At 35.4% G+C, this 21,630-nt stretch overlaps 1 protein-coding gene across 1 annotated transcript in view; it reads right to left on the bottom strand.

The window, feature by feature from the left end:
- Positions 1-21,630, bottom strand: part of LOC149802037 (uncharacterized) — a 316,208-nt gene that overhangs the window by 42,673 nt on the left and 251,905 nt on the right. Inside the window, exons 69-74 of the mRNA XM_089956881.1 lie at positions 19,533-19,664; positions 15,254-15,418; positions 9,840-9,962; positions 8,317-8,473; positions 5,758-5,933; positions 1,750-1,941 (exon numbers count right to left, since the gene is read on the bottom strand). Coding sequence (XP_089813007.1) covers positions 1,750-1,941; positions 5,758-5,933; positions 8,317-8,473; positions 9,840-9,962; positions 15,254-15,418; positions 19,533-19,664 — 945 coding nt within the window. The remainder of the gene's footprint in view (positions 1-1,749; positions 1,942-5,757; positions 5,934-8,316; positions 8,474-9,839; positions 9,963-15,253; positions 15,419-19,532; positions 19,665-21,630) is intronic.

Raw genomic sequence — 21,630 nt, 5'->3', positions numbered from 1 at the left:
GTACACTAAACAGGATCAAAGGGTTTTAAGGGGTGTGATAATACAGTACACTAAACAGGATCAAAGGGTTTTAAGGGGTGTGATAATACAGTACATAAACAGGATCTAAGGGCTTTAAGGGGTCTGATAATACAGTACATAAACAGGATCAAAGGGCTTTAAGGGATATGATAATATACTACATTAAACATGATCAAAGGTCTTTAAGGGTCTGATAATATACTACATTAAACAGGATTAAATGGTTTTAATGGGTCTGATAATACTGTAGATTAAACAGGATCAAATGGCTTTAAGGGGTGTGATAATACAGTACATTAAACAGGATCAAAGGGCTTTAATGGGTCTGATAATACAGTACATTAAACAGGATCAAAGGGCTAATATTAAGGGGTCTGATAATACAGTACATTAAACAGGATCAAAGGGCTTTAAGGGGTGTGATAATGTACTGCATTAAACATGATCAAAAGGCTTTAAGGGTCTGATATTACAGTACATTAAACAGGATCAAAAAGCTTTAAGGGTCTGATAATATACTACATTAAACAGGATCAAAAGGCTTTAAGGGTCTGATAGTACACTATATTAAACAGGATCAAAGAGCTTTAAGGGTGTGATAATATACTACATTAAGCAGGATCAAAGGGCTTTAAGGGGTGTGATAATACAGACAATAAACAGGATCTAAGGGCTTTAAGGGATCTGATAATACACTACATTAAACATGATCAAAGGGCTTTAAGGGTTGTGATAATATACTACATTAAACAGGATCAAAGGGCTTTAATGGGTCTGGATATATACTACATTAAACAGGATGAAAAGGCTTTAAGGGTCTGATGGTACACTACATTAAACAGGATCAAAGAGCTTTAAGGGGTCTGATAATACAGTACATTAAACAGGATCAAAGGGCTTTAAGGGGTCTGATAATACAGTACATTAGACAGGATCAAAGGGCTTTAAGGGTCTGATAATATACTACATTAAACAGGATCAAAGGGCTTTAAAGGGTGTGATAATACACTACATTAAACAGGATCAAAGGGCTTTAAGGGGTCTGATAATACAGTACATTTAAACAGGATCAAAGGGCTTTAAGAGGTCTGATAATACACTACATTAAACAGGATCAAAGGGCTTTAAAGGGCCTGATAATATACTATATTAAACAGGATCAAAGGAATGTTCATTCAGTATGATCATAAGCAAATACAAAATCAACCTACATGCAATCAGAAATAAATGTTTTAAGTCTTTTGTTCTCTTTTCTCTCAGCAGAGAATTGATTTAAAAAATTCTTAAGTATTTTGAGAAAAATATTAAGTAATTCCATCTTATGAACATTTTCTGTTTGAATGATTTGGTTCAATGTACTTCACCAATAATGTCAAAACCACTCTGAATTTAGTAATTTTTCTGAGTTGAGATTGTCCCTTTACATATTACTAACAAATGGTCTTGAGATTATCCCTTTACATATTGCTAACAATCCATAAATTGAAGATCTGATGATGATGTCATTTTGCAAGAAACCATGAAATTCAAATTAATGCCTTCACAATACTCAATTGAAAAATTAGTGTACATGCAAGTTTTAATTCAAGGTCATGTTCAAATTTAAATAGTCATTAATAAATATCTGGGATATTCTCAGTGGGTAAGAAAATAGAGCCTGAAATTGTTAGAAATTAGAGAGAAACATTCATGGTAGATAAGAATGACAATTCATCCTGTCTGACGCACCTGCGCAATACTTTCCAGCAGTACATGGGATACAGTCAGCCTGAGCAATGAAGTTGGAACTACTGCCGTAGGTACCAGCTGGGCAGAGGGTAGGTACAGAAGATCCCCCAGGGCAATAGCTACCAGGCGGACAGTCAAACTGGGTGGGGCTACTGCTAGTGTTTGTGCAATAATATCCTTCTGTGCAGTTTCCTGTGGGAAATAAAGTTTATGCAAATTATACAAAATAATTTAGAGGTAATGAAACAAAAGTAAGTTGTTTTCATTTTGCTGTTACAAGTATTTTTTTCTCAATATCAAACTCTAAAGAGGAAGAAATTTTAACAAATGTCAATCAATTCTCATTTTAATGAATTAATGCCAATTCAAGCATCAAATGTACTTTTCAACCAAACCAAATTCATTTTGACTGATAGTAACAAGATTTCTAAGTAATTCATCTTCTGCACATTCAAATGTCCCTAGTATAAATATTCTACACATTCAAACGTCTCTAGCATAAATATTCTGCACATTCAGTATGCCTTTAGTATAAATATTCTACACATTCAATATGTCTCTAATATAAATATTCTGCACATTCAGTATGCCTCTAGCATAAATATTCTGCACATTCAATGTCTCTAATATAAATATTCTGCACATTCAGTATGCCTCTAGTATAAATATTCTACACATTCAATATGTCTCTAATATAAATATTCTGCACATTCAGTATGCCTCTAGTATAAATATTCTACACATTCAGTATGTCTCTAGTATAAATATTCTGCACATTCAATATGTCTCTAATATAAATATTCTGCACATTCAGTATGCCTCAAGTATAAATATTCTACACATTCAATATGTCTCTAATATAAATATTCTGCACATTCAGTATGCCTCTAGTATAAATATTCTACACATTCAATATGTCTCTAATATAAATATTCTGCACATTCAGTATGCCTCTAGCATAAATATTCTACACATTCAATATGTCTCTAGTATAAATATTCTGCACATTCAATATGCTTCTAGCATAAATCTTCTGTACATTCAGTATTCCTCTAGTATAAATATTCTACACATTCAATATGTCTCTAGCATAAATATTCTACACATTCAATATGTCTCTAGCATAAATATTCTGCACATTCAATGTCTCAAATATAAATATTCTGCACATTCAATATGTCTCAAATATAAATATTCTGCACATTCAATATGTCTCTAGTACAAATCTTTTACACATTCAATGCCTCTAGCATAAATACAGACAGCTACATGGATGGACAGTTCTGGAAGTTTATGTGTGATATTTTGATATAAATACAGACAACTACATGGATGGACAGTTCTGGAAGTTTATGTGTGATATTGTGATATAAATACCAACAACTACATGGATGGACAGTTCTGGAAGTTTATGTGTGATATTTTGATATAAATACTAACAACTACATGGATGGACAGTTCTGGAAGTTTATGTGTGATATTTTGATATAAATACCAACAACTACATGGATGGACAGTTCTGGAAGTTTATGTGTGATATTTTGATATAAATACCAACAACTACATGGATGGACAGTTCTGGAAGTTTTTGTGTGATAGTTTGATATAAATACAGACAGCTACAAGGATGGGCAGTTCTGGATGTTTATGTGTGATATTGTGATATAAATACAGACAGCTACATGGATGGACAGTTCTGGAAGTTTATGTGTGATATTTTGATATAAATACAGACAACTACATGGATGGACAGTTCTGGAAGTTTATGTGTGATATTGTGATATAAATGCCAACAACTACAAGGATGGGCAGTTCTGGATGTTTATGTGTGATAGTTTGATATAAATGCCAACAACTACATGGATGGGCAGTTCTGGATGTTTATGTGTGATAGTTTGATATAAATGCCAACAACTACATGGATGGACAGTTCTGAAAGTTTATGTGTGATATTTTGATATAAATACAGACAACTACATGGATGGACAGTTCTGGAAGTTTATGTGTGATATTGTGATATAAATGCCAACAACTACATGGATGGGCAGTTCTGGAAGTTTATGTGTGATATTTTAATATAAATACCAACAACTACATGGATGGACAGTTCTGGAAGTTTATGTCTGATATTTTGATATAAATACCAACAACTACATGGATGGACAGTTCTGGAAGTTTGTGTGTGATATTTTGATATAAATACCAACAACTACATGGATGGACAGTTCTGGAAGTTTATGTGTGATAGTTTGATATAAATACAGACAGCTACAAGGATGGGCAGTTCTGGAAGTTTATGTGTGATATTTTGATATAAATACAAACAGCTACATGGATGGACAGTTCTGGAAGTTTATGTGTGATATTTTGATATAAATACAGACAACTACATGGATGGACAGTTCTGGAAGTTTATGTGTGATATTGTGATATAAATGCCAACAACTACATGGATGGGCAGTTCTGGATGTTTATGTGTGATAGTTTGATATAAATGCCAACAACTACATGGATGGACAGTTCTGGAAGTTTATGTGTGATATTTTGATATAAATACAGACAACTACATGGATGGACAGTTCTGGAAGTTTATGTGTGTTATTGTGATATAAATGCCAACAACTACATGGATGGGCAGTTCTGGAAGTTTATGTGTGATATTTTGATATAAATACTAACAACTACATGAATGGACAGTTCTGGAAGTTTATGTGTGATATTTTGATATAAATACCAACAACTACATGGATGGACAGTTCTGGAAGTTTATGTGTGATATTTTGATATAAATACTAACAACTACATGAATGGACAGTTCTGGAAGTTTGTGTGTGATATTTTGATATAAATACCAACAACTACATGGATGGACAGTTCTGGAAGTTTATGTGTGATAGTTTGATATAAATACAGACAGCTACAAGGATGGGCAGTTCTGGATATTTATGTGTGATAGTTTGATATAAATACAAACAGCTACAGGGATGGACAGTTCTGGAAGTTTATGTGTGATATTTTGATATAAATACAGACAACTACATGTATGGACAGTTCTGGAAGTTTATGTGTGATATTTTGATATAAATACAGACAACTACATGTATGGACAGTTCTGGAAGGTTATGTGTGATATTTTGATATAAATACAGACAGCTACATGGATGAACAGTTCTGGAAGTTTATGTGTGATAGTTTGATATAAATACAGACAGCTACAGGGATGGACAGTTATGCAAGTTTATGTGTGATATTTGATATAAACACAGACAACTACATGGATGGACAGTTCTGGAAGTTTATGTGTGATATTTTGATATAAATACGGTGAACAAAATGGATGGACAGTTCTGGAAGTTTATGTGTGATATTTTGATATAAATACCAACAACTACATGGATGGACAGTTCTGGAAGTTTATGTGTGATATTTTGATATAAATACAGACAACAAAATGGATGGACAGTTCTGGAAGTTTATGTGTGATATTTTGATATAAATACCAACAACTACATGGATGGACAGTTCTGGAAGTTTATGTGTGATAGTTTGATATAAATACAGACAGCTACATGGATGGACAGTTCTGGAAGTTTATGTGTGAGATGGATTTTGTTAGATGCTGTTCTGCAAGGGTTATCTTACAATGGATAAAACACCAAAAAGCGAGCAGGTGGGCTGTGACTGTTTCCTGACTGATATTTCTTCAACAATTTTACTTCCAAATCCATCATTTGTATCAACTAATCATGCCATATGAAGTTTGAGAATCCCTTGCATTAGAATAAAGCAATTATATTGCATTCATTAATGTTAACATTGCACAGCATGCAGGTACAAATCATCGCTTTTGTTAAGATAATGTAAAACTACCACTATAAATGTATTTTTTGTGTTGTAAAATAAACCTGCAAACATGGTGGCTATTTTTGTTTTGCTGTGTGAACATGTACCCATATTATATTTTGCTCAAAATCAGTAAAAATCCTTACGACAGAAATGATGACATACCTGTCGGTCCAGTCAGTCCAGGTGTAGCACAGTACATGCCAGGTGTACATGGGGTGGGTCTAGCTGACCCCTCAGGACAATAGTAACCTATGGGACACATCCCACCTGTAGTCATCTGAAAGTCTGGACATACGCAGCCCCAAGTGGGTGTACAGGTATCATTGGGGTACAGACCACTACAGTATGAAAAATTAGGATTAAGTATAAATATCTATGTTCCCATTACATTAATTTCAAAATCTAATTATACCGATTTCAGATGTAGCATTTAATGAAAAATACAGCAATATTTTTATCGCATTCACATAGTTTATTACATTGTTATCAAAAGTCCTTGTCAATGAAATGATGCTTAGCCTTCTACCAGTATCTATTATTAATCCCATGGATAATTTAAAATTACATGAGTATCTGTAATGATTAGACTGTCTTTATAGTCACCATCACTCAAGCATTCAAAGCATACTTTACCGCTACTATTTAAAATTACTGAAAAATAACATTTATGAAAAATGCATTATTTTTGTAACCACAAAATAGAAAGACAATTTATGACATTTCAGTTCAGATCTGTATGAAAGATTGTAAAGTTCAGTTCAGATATGCATAAGCATGCATGCCAACCCCAAAAGAAGTACAAGCATAATTTCTAAAAATACACGTGGCAAAAAGTATAATCTGAGCACAAAAAGTGCAATCTGTATATTACTAATACCAATTTTAATAACTCTACTTTGTTGAGGCTATGGCATGATAGCTAAAAATGTACATATTTGTTTTTATTACTAACTTGAATATGTAGGTCAAAATATTTGGAAAAAGTAGGCAAATTTTATGTGGATTAGAACCAGAATACTAAAACAGAACATACTGAAAAATTATTTATATTCAACACTTACTTTAACTAGTCTTCATGTCTAACTTTTGCCAAATCAGCAAGAAGTCCACAAATTCTGCACGACAAAGTGCTCAATCCAAGTGCTGTATTACATCTCTCTCAAATTCTTTTTTACAGATCTGTAAAGTGGTGTTGATCTGTCCTTCTACTAATTTAAATCTTTCTAAGTTTTAAAAAACTTATTTATTCATTCAACTGCTTAGCCCTAAACCATCTCAAGATATTCTTGGGAAAGTTAAACATGCAAAACTTTTTATGAAAATATTATTTTACATGTTCAAGGTGACATGTTTACAAGATAGTTCAAGGTGACATGTTTACAAGATACATGTAAGCACATTACACAATTCTTTAGTCAAGATCACTGACCTTGAACTAAATATATTCAGATATCACTGAACTCAAACATCATCAAGATATATCCATACATTAAGTTTCTTTAAAATCTATAATTAAATTTTGTCCAGAAAAAACACAGTAATTAAGGTGACATGCTGATGCATCCACAAAGTAGGTTGGATAAACACCTATTCATTTTTGTGTTATCATGCTCACAAGCCAGTATCATTATAAACCCAAGTGAAAACTATCTGACCTTGACCTTAAAATCACTGTCTGAGTGCTATCAACTTGTTCACTGGAATGCAACTAAATATAAAGTATGAAAAAAGTTCACTTGTACATGTACTAGTCAGTGTATCCAAGAGCTCAATATGTATAAAAATGCAATGACCCTTGACTTGACCCCAAGGTAAATTAGGCCTGGTTTTCAAACTCTTTTAAAAAAAAGTATGGACATAATGGTGGTCAGTGGAAACCCCATGTCAATGTCACAAGTTGTTTATGATGAATATTAGCAACAAAATTTCAAGATGGCCACTATGACACCATGTTGGACATCAGATGAGCAACATTTTGATTCAGAACCAGCTACATACTGCTTTGGTGTCTTAGTGACAGTGTCATGTTGATTTGACTGTCCATTTAGGAGAAACCATAAACAGATTTCCATCAATGCAGCCATTTTAAAAGTTCAATCAGCACAATTTTCATTGAGTTATAACAACATACAGTGAAAAGTCTTCAAGTGCAAACCCTATATCAATATGTCCATCCATTTCAACAAAATAGCAATTAGAAGGTTTGTAGCTAACTGTCATGGTAGCCATATTGGAGGTCTAATCAGCTAACTATCATGGTAGCCATATTGGAGGTCTAATCAGCATCAATTTTATTTAAGAACTACATAGTATAATATCATGAGAAGTCGTTCAGTAAATAAAAAAAACTGTCAATATGACATCTGTTCTCTTGGTAACAAGATTTTTAAGATGTTCAACATCATCCTGGGATGAAATGTGTGTGTAATGTTTCATGGCAATCCTCCAGGCAGTGATAACAAAATTGCCAATGGACACATGATCTGACAACAGGCCAATGCATAAGTTTTCTGTCCTTAACCCAGAACAGCGTAAACCTCACTCAGAAATATCACTGAGTTTATCAAGAAAGAATGTAAAACTTATGACAGTGACATTCATAGCATAAATCCATCTTTTTTGAAAATCAAAGCTAAAGGTATGTAATATGTAGTAATTTAATTAATACCTCAATGTGGTGTTAAATCAAAGCTACAGCGTAATGTGTGTGGTTGTTATTACCTCATTGTAGTGTTGCCAATATCAAGAGGGCGCTTTTCTGAGGATTTCCCAGCACAGAAGAAACCAGCATTGCAAAGTCCAGTTGGCTCCATGTTTCCTGTCCCCTGACAATAATATCCAGGGGGACAGTCCATACAGTCAGTCTCCTTGCTGGCTCCTGGCATAATTAAGATAACAGATGCATAACAATTATACAGATTTTCATTAAGATTTCCAAAACATTGACGCTACAAGCATAATCAAAACTTAAATTAAACTAAAGCAAATTTATTGAATCAAATCTTTGAAGTCAATAGAGGATATTTATTTTACAATAGTTTTTATCAATGGGTATCTATATCAAATTGGCAAGTGTATCTAATAGGCAACTGTATTTAATACCTAATAGTGACATTCCTTAATGTTACATATGCATGTTTGAAATGGGATAACTTTTGCAGAGTTCACATGCAAATCTATATTACCTTCCAAATACATTGAATCTCACCATAATGCCACTCAGGATAGCCTACATCAATGGTGTTCAGGGGAATTCAGTATAAAGGTATTCAGGGAGTTCACTCTAAAGGTGTTCAGGGGAGTTCACTATAAAGGTATTCAGGGGAGTTATAGAAGTGTAATGTATTAAAAGCAAGGTCACATTATTCTAAGATTTATTCCATCTCAAAACTATAGTTACCCCCACAAACAGGATATATGACTATACCCATGTAATATAAGGTATTATCACATAATCTGTACACTTTACATATAGTGCTTGCACCTTGATATGTTTTATATTAAAACATGTTAACATATCACTTTGTGTAATTCTGATTGGTCCATATCAGCTTATAAATTCTTGCACAGTATTCTTTTTTACTGATTGAGTGCGATGGGAAAATTTTCTTTACCGTGCCTTATGGAAATTTTTGTATTTACTAATACTATCAATATTTTGATGGCCATTTTTCAAACTGACTACCCAAGGGAATTGGGAAAAAAGGTCACATTTTTCTGAATATGGCGAATTTACCACACTGGTTCTTGTTACACCATGTATTTTCTATTGTGCACTGTAAAATGGTGTTAACCCCCAAACAAGAACAACAACAACAAATAAAACCACGGTTTTGGTCAATTGATAGCAGGCATGGGTGGGGTTGGTAACATGGAATTTGCCCTATATAAAACAGTGGATTAAATGTTAATTTCTGGAAGTAAATAAACTCACCTCTGTTCATAGAAGAATGTGGACATAAGCCAGTCTCTCAACAGATCACAATTAAAAACCTTGATTCCAGACAAAGTATTCTCCATTTTTTTAATTCAGGCAGTCTGATAATAAGTATGTTTAACTAAATATTTCCTGACATAAAACACATCAGATTTTTATACCTTATAAAATTTGAACAAATATATGTGGAATAAGTTCAATTAAAGAAAAATGTTTGTTCATTAAAAGAAAGGCCAAAATAGTGTAAAATTATGTAAATTGTATATTCACCAGTCTGTTGCATGTATGGTTCTTCATGGGGACTTACCTGTACGATTGTTATAAGTGCCTGCTGGGCATGGGAACTGGGTGGCAAATTTAGTGCCTTCAGGGCAATAGTATGCAGCTGGGCAAATTACAGGGACCACTGTCTCATTCAAGCAATAGGAGCCTGAAAACATACAAGCAGACATATTTGTCATTAACACAAACATATTCAATCGAATTTGTTCAAGTCCCTGCAGGTTACTGGTGCTGGGTGGCAAATATCTTTATGTCCCCTGCAGAGTATGGATATTGAATGGCAAATTTCTGTATGTTTATGGAGGGCAAATGTACTGGATGGCAAATTTCTGAATGGAGGGCAAGGGTACTGGATGGCAAATTTAGTATCATGGGAAATAGTATGTAGAATAAATAAATAATAATGATACATCAAGAAAAAATAACTGTAGTGTAGCTGCAAGATTTTAACAAAATCATCCACTATATTTACCCAAATAACAATAATCCATATACATATAAAGAATCTTAAACTTTAATGATTGTGAATTACAGCTTTTTTATTCCTCTAGAATTGCAGTGTGAAATCTTCCATAATGCAACATAAATATATCATTCACCCTCAGGGTTAGATTAATAAGTGATATCTGTTACAAGATTTGAAATGCATTCACTAAATGAAAATCACTCTATACACACCCTCCTCTACAACATGCACACAATTGGGTCCAAAAACATAGACCACAGCATAAACAAAGGTATGAGCTACAGAGTGATCTCAGAAAGATTAAGAGAGGGATGGACACTGACTGAGGGATCTCAGAAAGATTAAGATAGGGATGGACACTGACTGAGGGATCTCAGAAAGATTAAGATAGGGATGGACACTGACTGAGGGATCTCAGAAAGATTAAGAGAGGGATGGACACTGACTGAGGGATCTCAGAAAGATTAAGATAGGGATGGACACTGACAGAGGGATCTCAGAAAGGTTAAGAGAGGGATGGACACTGACTGAGGGATCTCAGAAAGATTAAGATAGGGATGGACACTGACTGAGGGATCTCAGAAAGATTAAGATAGGGATGGACACTGACTGAGGGATCTCAGAAAGATTAAGATAGGGATGGACACTGACTGAGGGATCTCAGAAAGATTAAGAGAGGGATGGACACTGACTGAGGGATCTCAGAAAGATTAAGATAGGGATGGACACTGACAGAGGGATCTCAGAAAGATTAAGATAGGGATGGACACTGACTGAGGGATCTCAGAAAGATTAAGATAGGGATGGACACTGACTGAGGGATCTCAGAAAGATTAAGATAGGGATGGACACTGACTGAGGGATCTCAGAAAGATTAAGATAGGGATGGACACTGACTGAGGGATCTCAGAAAGATTAAGAGAGGGATGGACACTGACTGAGGGATCTCAGAAAGATTAAGATAGGGATGGACACTGACTGAGGGATCTCAGAAAGATTAAGATAGGGATGGACACTGACTGAGGGATCTCAGAAAGATTAAGATAGGGATGGACACTGACAGAGGGATCTCAGAAAGGTTAAGAGAGGGATGGACACTGACTGAGGGATCTCAGAAAGATTAAGATAGGGATGGACACTGACTGAGGGATCTCAGAAAGATTAAGATAGGGATGGACACTGACTGAGGGATCTCAGAAAGATTAAGATAGGGATGGACACTGACTGAGGGATCTCAGAAAGATTAAGAGAGGGATGGACACTGACTGAGGGATCTCAGAAAGATTAAGAGAGGGATGGACACTGACTGAGGGATCTCAGAAAGATTAAGAGAGGGATGGACACTGACTGAGGGATCTCAGAAAGATTAAGATAGGGATGGACACTGACTGAGGGATCTCAGAAAGATTAAGATAGGGATGGACACTGACTGAGGGATCTCAGAAAGATTAAGATAGGGATGGACACTGACTGAGGGATCTCAGAAAGATTAAGATAGGGATGGACACTGACTGAGGGATCTCAGAAAGATTAAGATAGGGATGGACACTGACTGAGGGATCTCAGAAAGATTAAGATAGGGATGGACACTGACAGAGGGATCTCAGAAAGATTAAGATAGGGATGGACACTGACAGAGGGATCTCAGAAAGATTAAGAGAGGGATGGACACTGACAGTGGGATCTCAGAAAGATTAAGATAGGGATAGACACTGACTGAGGGATCTCAGAAAGATTAAGATAGGGATGGACACTGACTGAGGGATCTCAGAAAGATTAAGATAGGGATGGACACTGACTGAGGGATCTCAGAAAGATTAAGATAGGGATGGACACTGACTGAGGGATCTCAGAAAGATTAAGAGAGGGATGGACACTGACTGAGGGATCTCAGAAAGATTAAGAGAGGGATGGACACTGACTGAGGGATCTCAGAAAGATTAAGAGAGGGATGGACACTGACTGAGGGATCTCAGAAAGATTAAGATAGGGATGGACACTGACTGAGGGATCTCAGAAAGATTAAGATAGGGATGGACACTGACTGAGGGATCTCAGAAAGATTAAGATAGGGATGGACACTGACTGAGGGATCTCAGAAAGATTAAGATAGGGATGGACACTGACTGAGGGATCTCAGAAAGATTAAGATAGGGATGGACACTGACTGAGGGATCTCAGAAAGATTAAGATAGGGATGGACACTGACTGAGGGATCTCAGAAAGATTAAGATAGGGATGGACACTGACTGAGGGATCTCAGAAAGATTAAGATAGGGATGGACACTGACAGAGGGATCTCAGAAAGATTAAGATAGGGATGGACACTGACAGAAGGATCTCAGAAAGATTAAGAGAGGGATGGACACTGACAGTGGGATCTCAGAAAGATTAAGATAGGGATAGACACTGACAGAGGGATCTCAGAAAGATTAAGATAGGGATGGACACTGACTGAGGGATCTCAGAAAGATTAAGATTGGGATGGACACTGACAGAGGGAAGTGGGGGCATGGGTTAAGTAGTTGAATACTCATTTCATAATCACAATGGGAATAAATGTCAACTTACAATTTTTGTAATGAAGTTCAAATTACTTTATTTTCAATACATCTTCTCTGAAGATAATTAAAACTAATTCCAAGTGGTTTCAACACATCACATGTGTGCCATCAAAAATATTGTGTACTACATCAATGGTTTATGCACTCTAGTATAATGTGTATTACATCACTGCTTTTTGCAGTTTAGTCTAGGGTGTATTACATCACTGCTTTCTGCACTCTAGTCTAATGTATATTACATCACTGCTTTTTGTTGTTGTTGTTGTAGGGTTTAACGCCATTTTTCAGCACACAATAGGCTATACATGGTGGCCAGTATTAATAGTGGAGGAAGAACCCGGGAAAATCCTGGAAAGAACCACTGACCCATGAGAAGCTAATGGCAAGCTTTCTCACATACCCACATTGGCCAAATCTGAGACTCGAACCCATGCAGACAGAGGTGAGATGGCAGTGATCCATAATGGAGAGCACTTTAGACCACTTGGCCACTCAGGGCCCCTACTGCTTTTTGCAGTTTAGTCTAGGGTGTATTATATCAGTTTTTTGCAGTCTAGTATTAATGTAGAGTCTGCATAAAATGATTTTTTTTAAAGTGCCATTTATTTAGAAAAACAACAATGCTGAAGCTTGATTATTTGAAAATTCTTATATATAGTAAAATACTGATGCTGTGATTTCTTTGCAAGTTATAGTGATATTTCTACTCATCTCTGAGGAAACTTCTGAGTGCCAATTCAGGCAGTTAAAGTTCACAAAAATTATATAAACTTGCTTCTCCATAATGAACTGTATCTATAAAACTAATGCATTTCACTTGGATCCTTTGCTATCACTGATCACACTTGCAATTAAGTAAGATAAACCACTGTTTAACGCTACATGCTTTGATTATGTTGCATGTACTTACAGTGTTCTCAGTGGTCAATTAGTCAATTGAAATAAGTTGATTTAACACACTACCATGATTGCTTGTTCTTACACAGGTATAATTTGCATGCTTGTAACTTTTTTGCTCCATCTCTCTTACTTGATTTGATACAAAAACTAATTAATATGATGATACAATGCTGGTTAATGTGATGATAAAATACAGGTAAACTTTTTTAACTGATTGTAACATTGGAAGGAACACTTCCAAAAGTCAGAAATCAAAACACAGTTGGTACTTAATTAGGTTCTCATGGAAATGCTGAAGGGCATCGTTATTATGATCAATGGACACTTTTCACATTTGAATACATGAGGACATTACCCATTTATGATGATTACACTGAAATCAAATTAAAAAATAAAATCACACATTTCACTTTACAAGACTTATTTAACTGGTAATTATTTCTTTAACTGTTGCCACCAGTAGGCATTACTTGAACTTTAATTGATCAATATTTTGTCACATAATGTTATTCATAGTGCACTAAGATGCTTTTATTTTTTGTCTTTAAAGGAAATTTAACAAAATATATGACTTTCATTAAAAGTTAAAGATGTCATAATTTTGATTAAAATTTCTGGGTACTAACTGTTGTTTTTAAGGAAAAAATAATATATATTAAGATTTCATTTTACCAATTTTCTGATCATGATTTTCCTTATGTTCAACAAACAGTGCTATATCTTTTGGCATTTTCCAGAAGAAAATGAAATTGGATCCACACATGACCCTGCGTTATAAGCAGCTTCATGAATTATCCACACATGACCCTGCATTATAAGCAGCTTCATGAATTATCCACACATGACCCTGCGTTATAAGCAGCTTCATGACTTATCCACACATGACCCTGCGTTATAAGCAGCTTCATGAATTATCCACACATGACCCTGCGTTATAAGCAGCTTCATGAATTATCCACACATGACCCTGCGTTATAAGCAGCTTCATGAATTATCCACACATGACCCTGCGTTATAAGCAGCTTCATGAATTATCCACACATGACCCTGCGTTATAAGCAGCTTCATGAATTATCCACACATGACCCTGCGTTATAAGCAGCTTCATGAATTATCCACACATGACCCTGTGTTATAAGCAGCTTCATGAATTATCCACACATGACCCTGCATTATAAGCAGCTTCATGAATTATCCACACATGACCCTGCGTTATCAGCAGCTTCATGAATTATTCACACATGACCCTGCGTCATAAGCAGCTTCATGAATTATCCACACAGATATTATCAAGGGAGAGGGTTAGTTAAAAGTAAATTTTATAAATGATTCCAAAATCATAAAAATAATGCACAAATCAACAAATCTGTACAAAAAAACTGCAGTTAACAGAAAAATCCACAAGTTTGGTATCCCAGTACATGTCCCAAACGTATCTACAAGCATTCCTCTAAATATGAAAAAATATGTACGCAATGTCATTTAAAATAATTAGACAATTATTCTGACCATTAGGGCAAGGCAGACAGGTCGGCATGGTATCAGTTGGGGCATAGGTTCCAGAATCACATGGATTTGGATAGGTGGAGTTTGCTGGACACTCTGACCCAGCTGGACAACGGTCACCAGTCCCTGTGTGACTGACCCCAGAGTTGGGTGTGGCAATATTTACACCTGAAATGAAAAGCCATTGTGTATTTAGCATATCAAATTCATTTTACATACTTTTTTAAAAATTTACTAAGGCAAACACATCAAGAAGTCAATGCATTTATATTTCCTTATGAATTTTTGAGTACTAATCTCTAATTTGGTTTAAGCTTTGTCACTAACCAACTTTTCCACTTAATATTTCACCACATCATTCTATATATAGTTGTTATTCTTTAATAATCACTGACCAAACTGATTAATGATTGAATAATTTTCCATTCCAAAATAATTTTGATTCTAATGCTAATGCCTGAAAGAGAAAGACGTTAAGATTCGAGTCATTGTCTATGGCCATGCACTGTATATGTGGTGAAGAGCATACACATGTTGAGGTCCTAGGCTACCAAAGATATGATTATATTTCCCTTGATTGGATTGTCATACTTATTGGCTTAAAAAAATTTGTAGAAAAGGTCTTTTCCTTTTCTACTTTTATCTTTCTAATTACTGTGTATTGAAATTATGTCAGATATTCATAAATAAACAACATACCAACTTTGTTAACAAATATATTTTCCTACATAACTGAAATAACATATTCACAAGACAAGTGCAATACAAAAATCTTTTCTCATGGCCTTTGACCTTGAACCTAATACTATGGAAAAGATCACGGAATTTTCTTAAGAAACTGTCAACATACACCTACATGCCAAGTCTGGTTTAGTCTGCAATTATAATTTTTTTAAACTCAAGTTATTGAACTATCATCATGCATGATATTCTTGAGATAAATCCATAAAATGGGTTTAAGAAAAATCCATTCATACTTGTTTGTGTTATAATGCTCACAAATCATAAAAATTTACAAGCTCCAGTCAAGACCTTTGACCACAAAATTGATGTCAGAGTGCTGACTATAAACTTGTTTACTGACAATGAAATACAAAGACTGAAACTCATAGTATAAGTCACTGGGTTCTCAAGCTCAGGGATGTACAAAATTGCCAGCCCTCCATTTTAGTGAGGTAGTCTGGGTAAGATTTTCTAGATGGCTGTCAAAATCAACTATCTTGGAGTTTAGATAAGAATCATTTTAACAAGGCTTTGGGAATTTCTTACATATTGTCAAGGAAAGGATAGTTTTGTAATTTATGTGCAATGTTGATGCACAAATGATAAAATATGCAAGGAATATTAAAATCTGGTGATGTCAAAAAATACAAGTCTTCACACAAGAGGATAAGAGTGATCTACCAAGCCTACATGGAGATTGTTACCCACCAATGCCTGACATTCAAGTTACTGATGAAGGTGTATATAGATTGTTATGGAAAATTAACCCACAGAAAACTACAGGACCAGACATGATTCCAGCAAGGATCCTGAAAGATCCAGCAGAAGCATGTGCACCATACTTGAGTTATATTTACCGGAAGTGCCTCTCAACAGGTTATGTCCCTGATGTGTGGAAAACAGCAAACGTTACAGCTGTCTTCAAAAAGGGAGAAAGATTCAAGGCCAGCAATTATAGACCTGTCATTCTTACATGTATCTGCTGCAAAATGCTTGAACACATCATAATCAGCAACATGATGAAACATCTAGATCTCTACAACATTCTAACAGACTGCCAGCATGGTTTCCATGCCAGATGAAGCTGTGAAACACAGCTCATAACCCTATTGGATGAGCTCGCCAAATCCTTAGACAGAGGGAAGCAGTATGACCTTGCTATCTTTGACTTCAGTAAGGCTTTTGATTGTGTCCCCCATTAAAGACTCCCCAGTAAGTTGGACCACTATGGCATCATGGGTAACACCCAGAAATGGATCAGATATTTCCTATCAGAGAGTTATAGTAGATGGAGCAACATCAGACCCAACACCAGTTGTTAGTGGTGCACCTCAAGGGAGTGTTTTGGGTCCCATCCTCTTCCTGGTGTTCATCAATGATCTACCTGCAAGCATCAAATCCGACACAAGACTTTTTGCAGATGACTGTATAGTCTACCAGAAAATAAATGCCTCCAAGGACTGTGAGATCCTTCAAGAAGACCTGATCCAACTGGCCCTCTGGAAAAGAACTTGGGGTATCTCGTATCACCCAAAATAATGCAGCATCCTAATAGTTTACAGGCAGAAATCACCAATCTTGTCCGAATATACTCTTAAGGGACACAAGTTAGCCAGTGAGCAGGCAACAAAATATCTCAGGGTGGAATTGTCCAGAGACCTCTCTTTGAAAAGGCACATAGACAGTATAGTGAAAAAGGGAAGAATAACCTTGGTCTCCTGTGCCGTAACCTCCAAATCAACAAGAAGTAAAAAATGCAGCATATTTCACTCTGGTTCAACCAGGTCTTGAGCATTACTCGACTGTGTGGAACCCACATAGTAAAGATCTAATAAATAAGGTAGAGATGGTTCAGAGGAGAGATTCACCACAAAAAGGTATTATAATACTAGCAGTGTCAATGGGAATCACTTGAATCCAGGTGAACCAAGGTCCAACTGACCATGTTGTGCAAGATAGTAAACAATCTAGAGGACATACCAGTGGACAAATAGCTGACCCTGGCATATAGCCAGACTAGGGCAAACCACAGGAAAAAGTTCCATTTAAAGTCAGCATCAACAAATTATTTCAAGTTCAGCTTCTTCCCATGTACAATAGGGACTTGGAACAAATACTGTCAACAATTGCAAAAGCTCCAGCTTGGTATCTCACAAGCATGAGCTTTCCAAAATCACATTCTAATGAACTAATCACCTACAACTAAGACCTAGTGATTCTCAGGGCTATGCCAGTTGAGATTACATATCTCATTGCCACTACAGTAGCCAGATTGGTCTCAGTATGAAGGGACAAAAACGTACACTGACACTCTTTTACTTATTTCTGCTTTTCCTATCTTTACTCTTCTGACTGTCCTATCACTTCCGTCTTTACTTTATCTTTGACCACGCACCACCCAGTGCTTCATGGTCAAGTGTGACTGTGTTAACGTATTTATACATTGATAAATCTCAAATGCCAGAATGACACTATTTTTATTTCAGACCAACTACATGCCATAAGCCTTTAAGTGAAACACCATGTCAATCTGACCACCCATGTGGGAGTATTAGTGATGATGAGATTTTCAAGATGGACACCTTGTGAACCATGATGGATGTCAGATCAGTACCATTTCTGTTCAGACCATCTACATGTTATATAATGTCTTCAAGTGAAAATTCCAAACCAATACAACTGTCTGTTGAGAAGGTTTTCAAAATGGCTGCCACTTGGTATCCATGTTAGATATTAGATTGGGATCATTTTCATTTGGGGTCTTGATCTCATGATAACAAGTATCAATGTCATGACTGTCAAGATGGCTGCCATGCTGGATGTAAGAATGGTTACAATACTTTTAGGTTAATCCCATTTTGTAAGGAGTCTTTAAGTGAAAACTTTATGTCAATATTATCATCCATTCAGGGGCAAAAATAATTATTTTCAAAATGGTGGTCATAATGGATGTCTGATCAGAATTATTTTCATTTAGGACCATCTATAAGTCATGAGAATTCGTTTAATGCAAAGCCCATGCCAACTTGCTCAGAAGAAATTACAGCAAGATTTTCATGATCGCTGCCATGGTAGCCATATTTTTGAATGTCCAAAGGGCACTCTTTATTTCCGATCAAGTTGACCTCAGGATAAAATTGTGTGCTAAATTTTATGCATTTCCTCCAAGTAGTTTAGGATTAGCAATAACAAACAACAGTTATTAGATGACAGATGCAGGACCATCACAAAAGTTCTGGCCTTCAACCTGCAGAGCTAAAACTATGTCAAAATGGAACAAAAGTATTCTACTGTTTGAATGAACAATTACACAATTCCAAACAACTAAAACTGAGAATTAAACCCTTTCAACACTTTATGACTACTTAAAATTTTCCTTAAGGTTTAGTTTTTCTACATTATTACACATTACTGATACGAGTTAAAGGTTTTCAAAACTGAATTAACTTGAACACATTCTCCAGTTAGGGCAGTTTGATCTTGGCATTACAGAATGACACAAAGACTAGATTAGCAAGTAATAGTTTTCAAATGTATATGTAAAGCTCAACTTCCTTACCCGACACACAGTAGTATCCTGGTTCACATCCCCCAGCTGGAGCAGTCAGACCTGTGATATCACAGTATGTTCCACCAGTACAATTACTGCACTCTGTGTAATCACCCAAACCAACTGTAGCACCAAATGTACCTATGTAAGAGAAAAGTGAAAGCATTTAAATAAATTAATTCATATATATATATATATATATATATATATATATATATATATATATATATATATATATATATATATATATATATATATATACAAAATATGCTCCATGGTAACACAAGCAACCAAAGTGCAAACAGTATACACTCAGACCTGTTCCAGTGTAACACAGGTTCAAAAGTACAAATAGCATACACTTATACTTGTCCAAGTGTAACACAGGCTACAAAATGCAAACTGCATACACTAATACTTGCCCTAGTGTAACACAGGCCACAAAATGCAAACTGCATACACTAATACTTGCTCTAGTGTAACACAGGCCATAAAATCCAAACTGCATACACTAATATTTGCCCTAGTGTAACACAGGCCACAAAATGCAAACAGCATTATTCTGACCTGTTCCAGTGCAACAGGTGGCCAAAGTTCAAACAGCCTACAATCAGACCTGCTGTCACATGTAACAGGAAGCCAAAGTTTAAACAGCATGTACTCACATCTGATGCCACATAACTCGAAGAAAGTGAATAAGTCACTCAAAGCTTAAATCTGAGATTGAATTTCCACTATCAGTCAAAATGGAAGGAATGTTTAACACTTGACTGACCACCTCAGTATCAAGCTGAACAACTGTATGATATCCAGGCATGTTCAATACTAGACCAGCAATCCTACTGCACACACTAATTAGAGAAAAGCTAAAATGATGTATATTTAGACCAATTAACTTGGTGATATTTACCATAAATACCATAGTTATTCTAACAGATGCTCTGAGAGTGGTGCAATTTCCAGAGGGGTGTGGCACTGAATACTGTATATCAATGTTTGACTGAAAATGTTTGCAAATTAAGTTGTTTTGATTTGTCTAACATTTGTCATACTGCTTTAATTTTAATTATTTGGAGAAACCATAATGGAACCATATATAAGCCTTGATAAGGTAGGAATTTCTTTATCTTGTGGAAAAAAAGGCAGACCCACCAGCCCTGATGAGACCATCTCAGTAAGGCAGTTGATTTTTTCTCAAACGTTTGACCAGTTTTCAGTAAGGTGTAACAAATATCACAAAACTGGTATTGTAAAACTGGAAAACATATCTAAAATTTGGTATTTGAAACATCCAGTGGCAGTAAACATTTGAAAAGAACACAAAGACCTTATTTACCACTAGTAGTTGCACAAACTTTAGTTCCAAACACTATGCAGCTCCATGGCTTGTTGATATTTTTCAACTTGATGTAAGTCTTGGAGTTATTTCCATTTCACATGACAATGACAATCATATCTCCTGCCATGAGACATACTTAAATTAACATGTGATGTCCAATAAACATAATTATGTCTCTTCCTGGTTTTATTCACAAGAATCTGAATATTCCTTTTTATTCTTCTGTGCTGATTATTAACACCTTTCATCTTCAACATACATTGCTTGCTGGATGCTATTTAAATTTTTTTATAATCAACAATTTGATCATGCAGACACTTTACATGAAAATACTATGTGCAATTTAAAGCATCTGAGGTACTGCTGTAAAGTTAGTCTGGTTTCCTGATTAATTCCATCAATTCTAATATGAAACCCATATCCAAATCAAACATGGATGAACCAATTATCAGGATGTTTAAGCAACAATAAACATTTTTCTGTAGTTTTTGCTTGTATGCTGCAAGTCTGTGTTTTAAGGGTAAGTTTCATAAGATTTATGGCAAAATCATAAGGGTTGGCAGGTTTGAAAAGGGGGGTGTTAAAAGGGGACTTTTATTAGAGTAACTACAGTAGGTTTTATCAAGACAGGTAATGTTTGTTTTTTTATAAATGAGTGAAAATTATGGTTTAAAAATGTAAAAATTCAAGTACTGTTCCCACTCAATCCTTTGAGAGAACAGGATATTATAAACTAATGAAGCACAATGTTAACCTTACCTAATACAG

This window comes from Sinohyriopsis cumingii, chromosome 4, assembly GCF_028554795.1.
Source record: "Sinohyriopsis cumingii isolate HCF-2022 chromosome 4, ASM2855479v2, whole genome shotgun sequence".
Taxonomy (NCBI): Eukaryota; Metazoa; Mollusca; class Bivalvia; order Unionida; family Unionidae; genus Sinohyriopsis; species Sinohyriopsis cumingii.
This window is presented reverse-complemented; position numbering and strand designations above follow the sequence as displayed.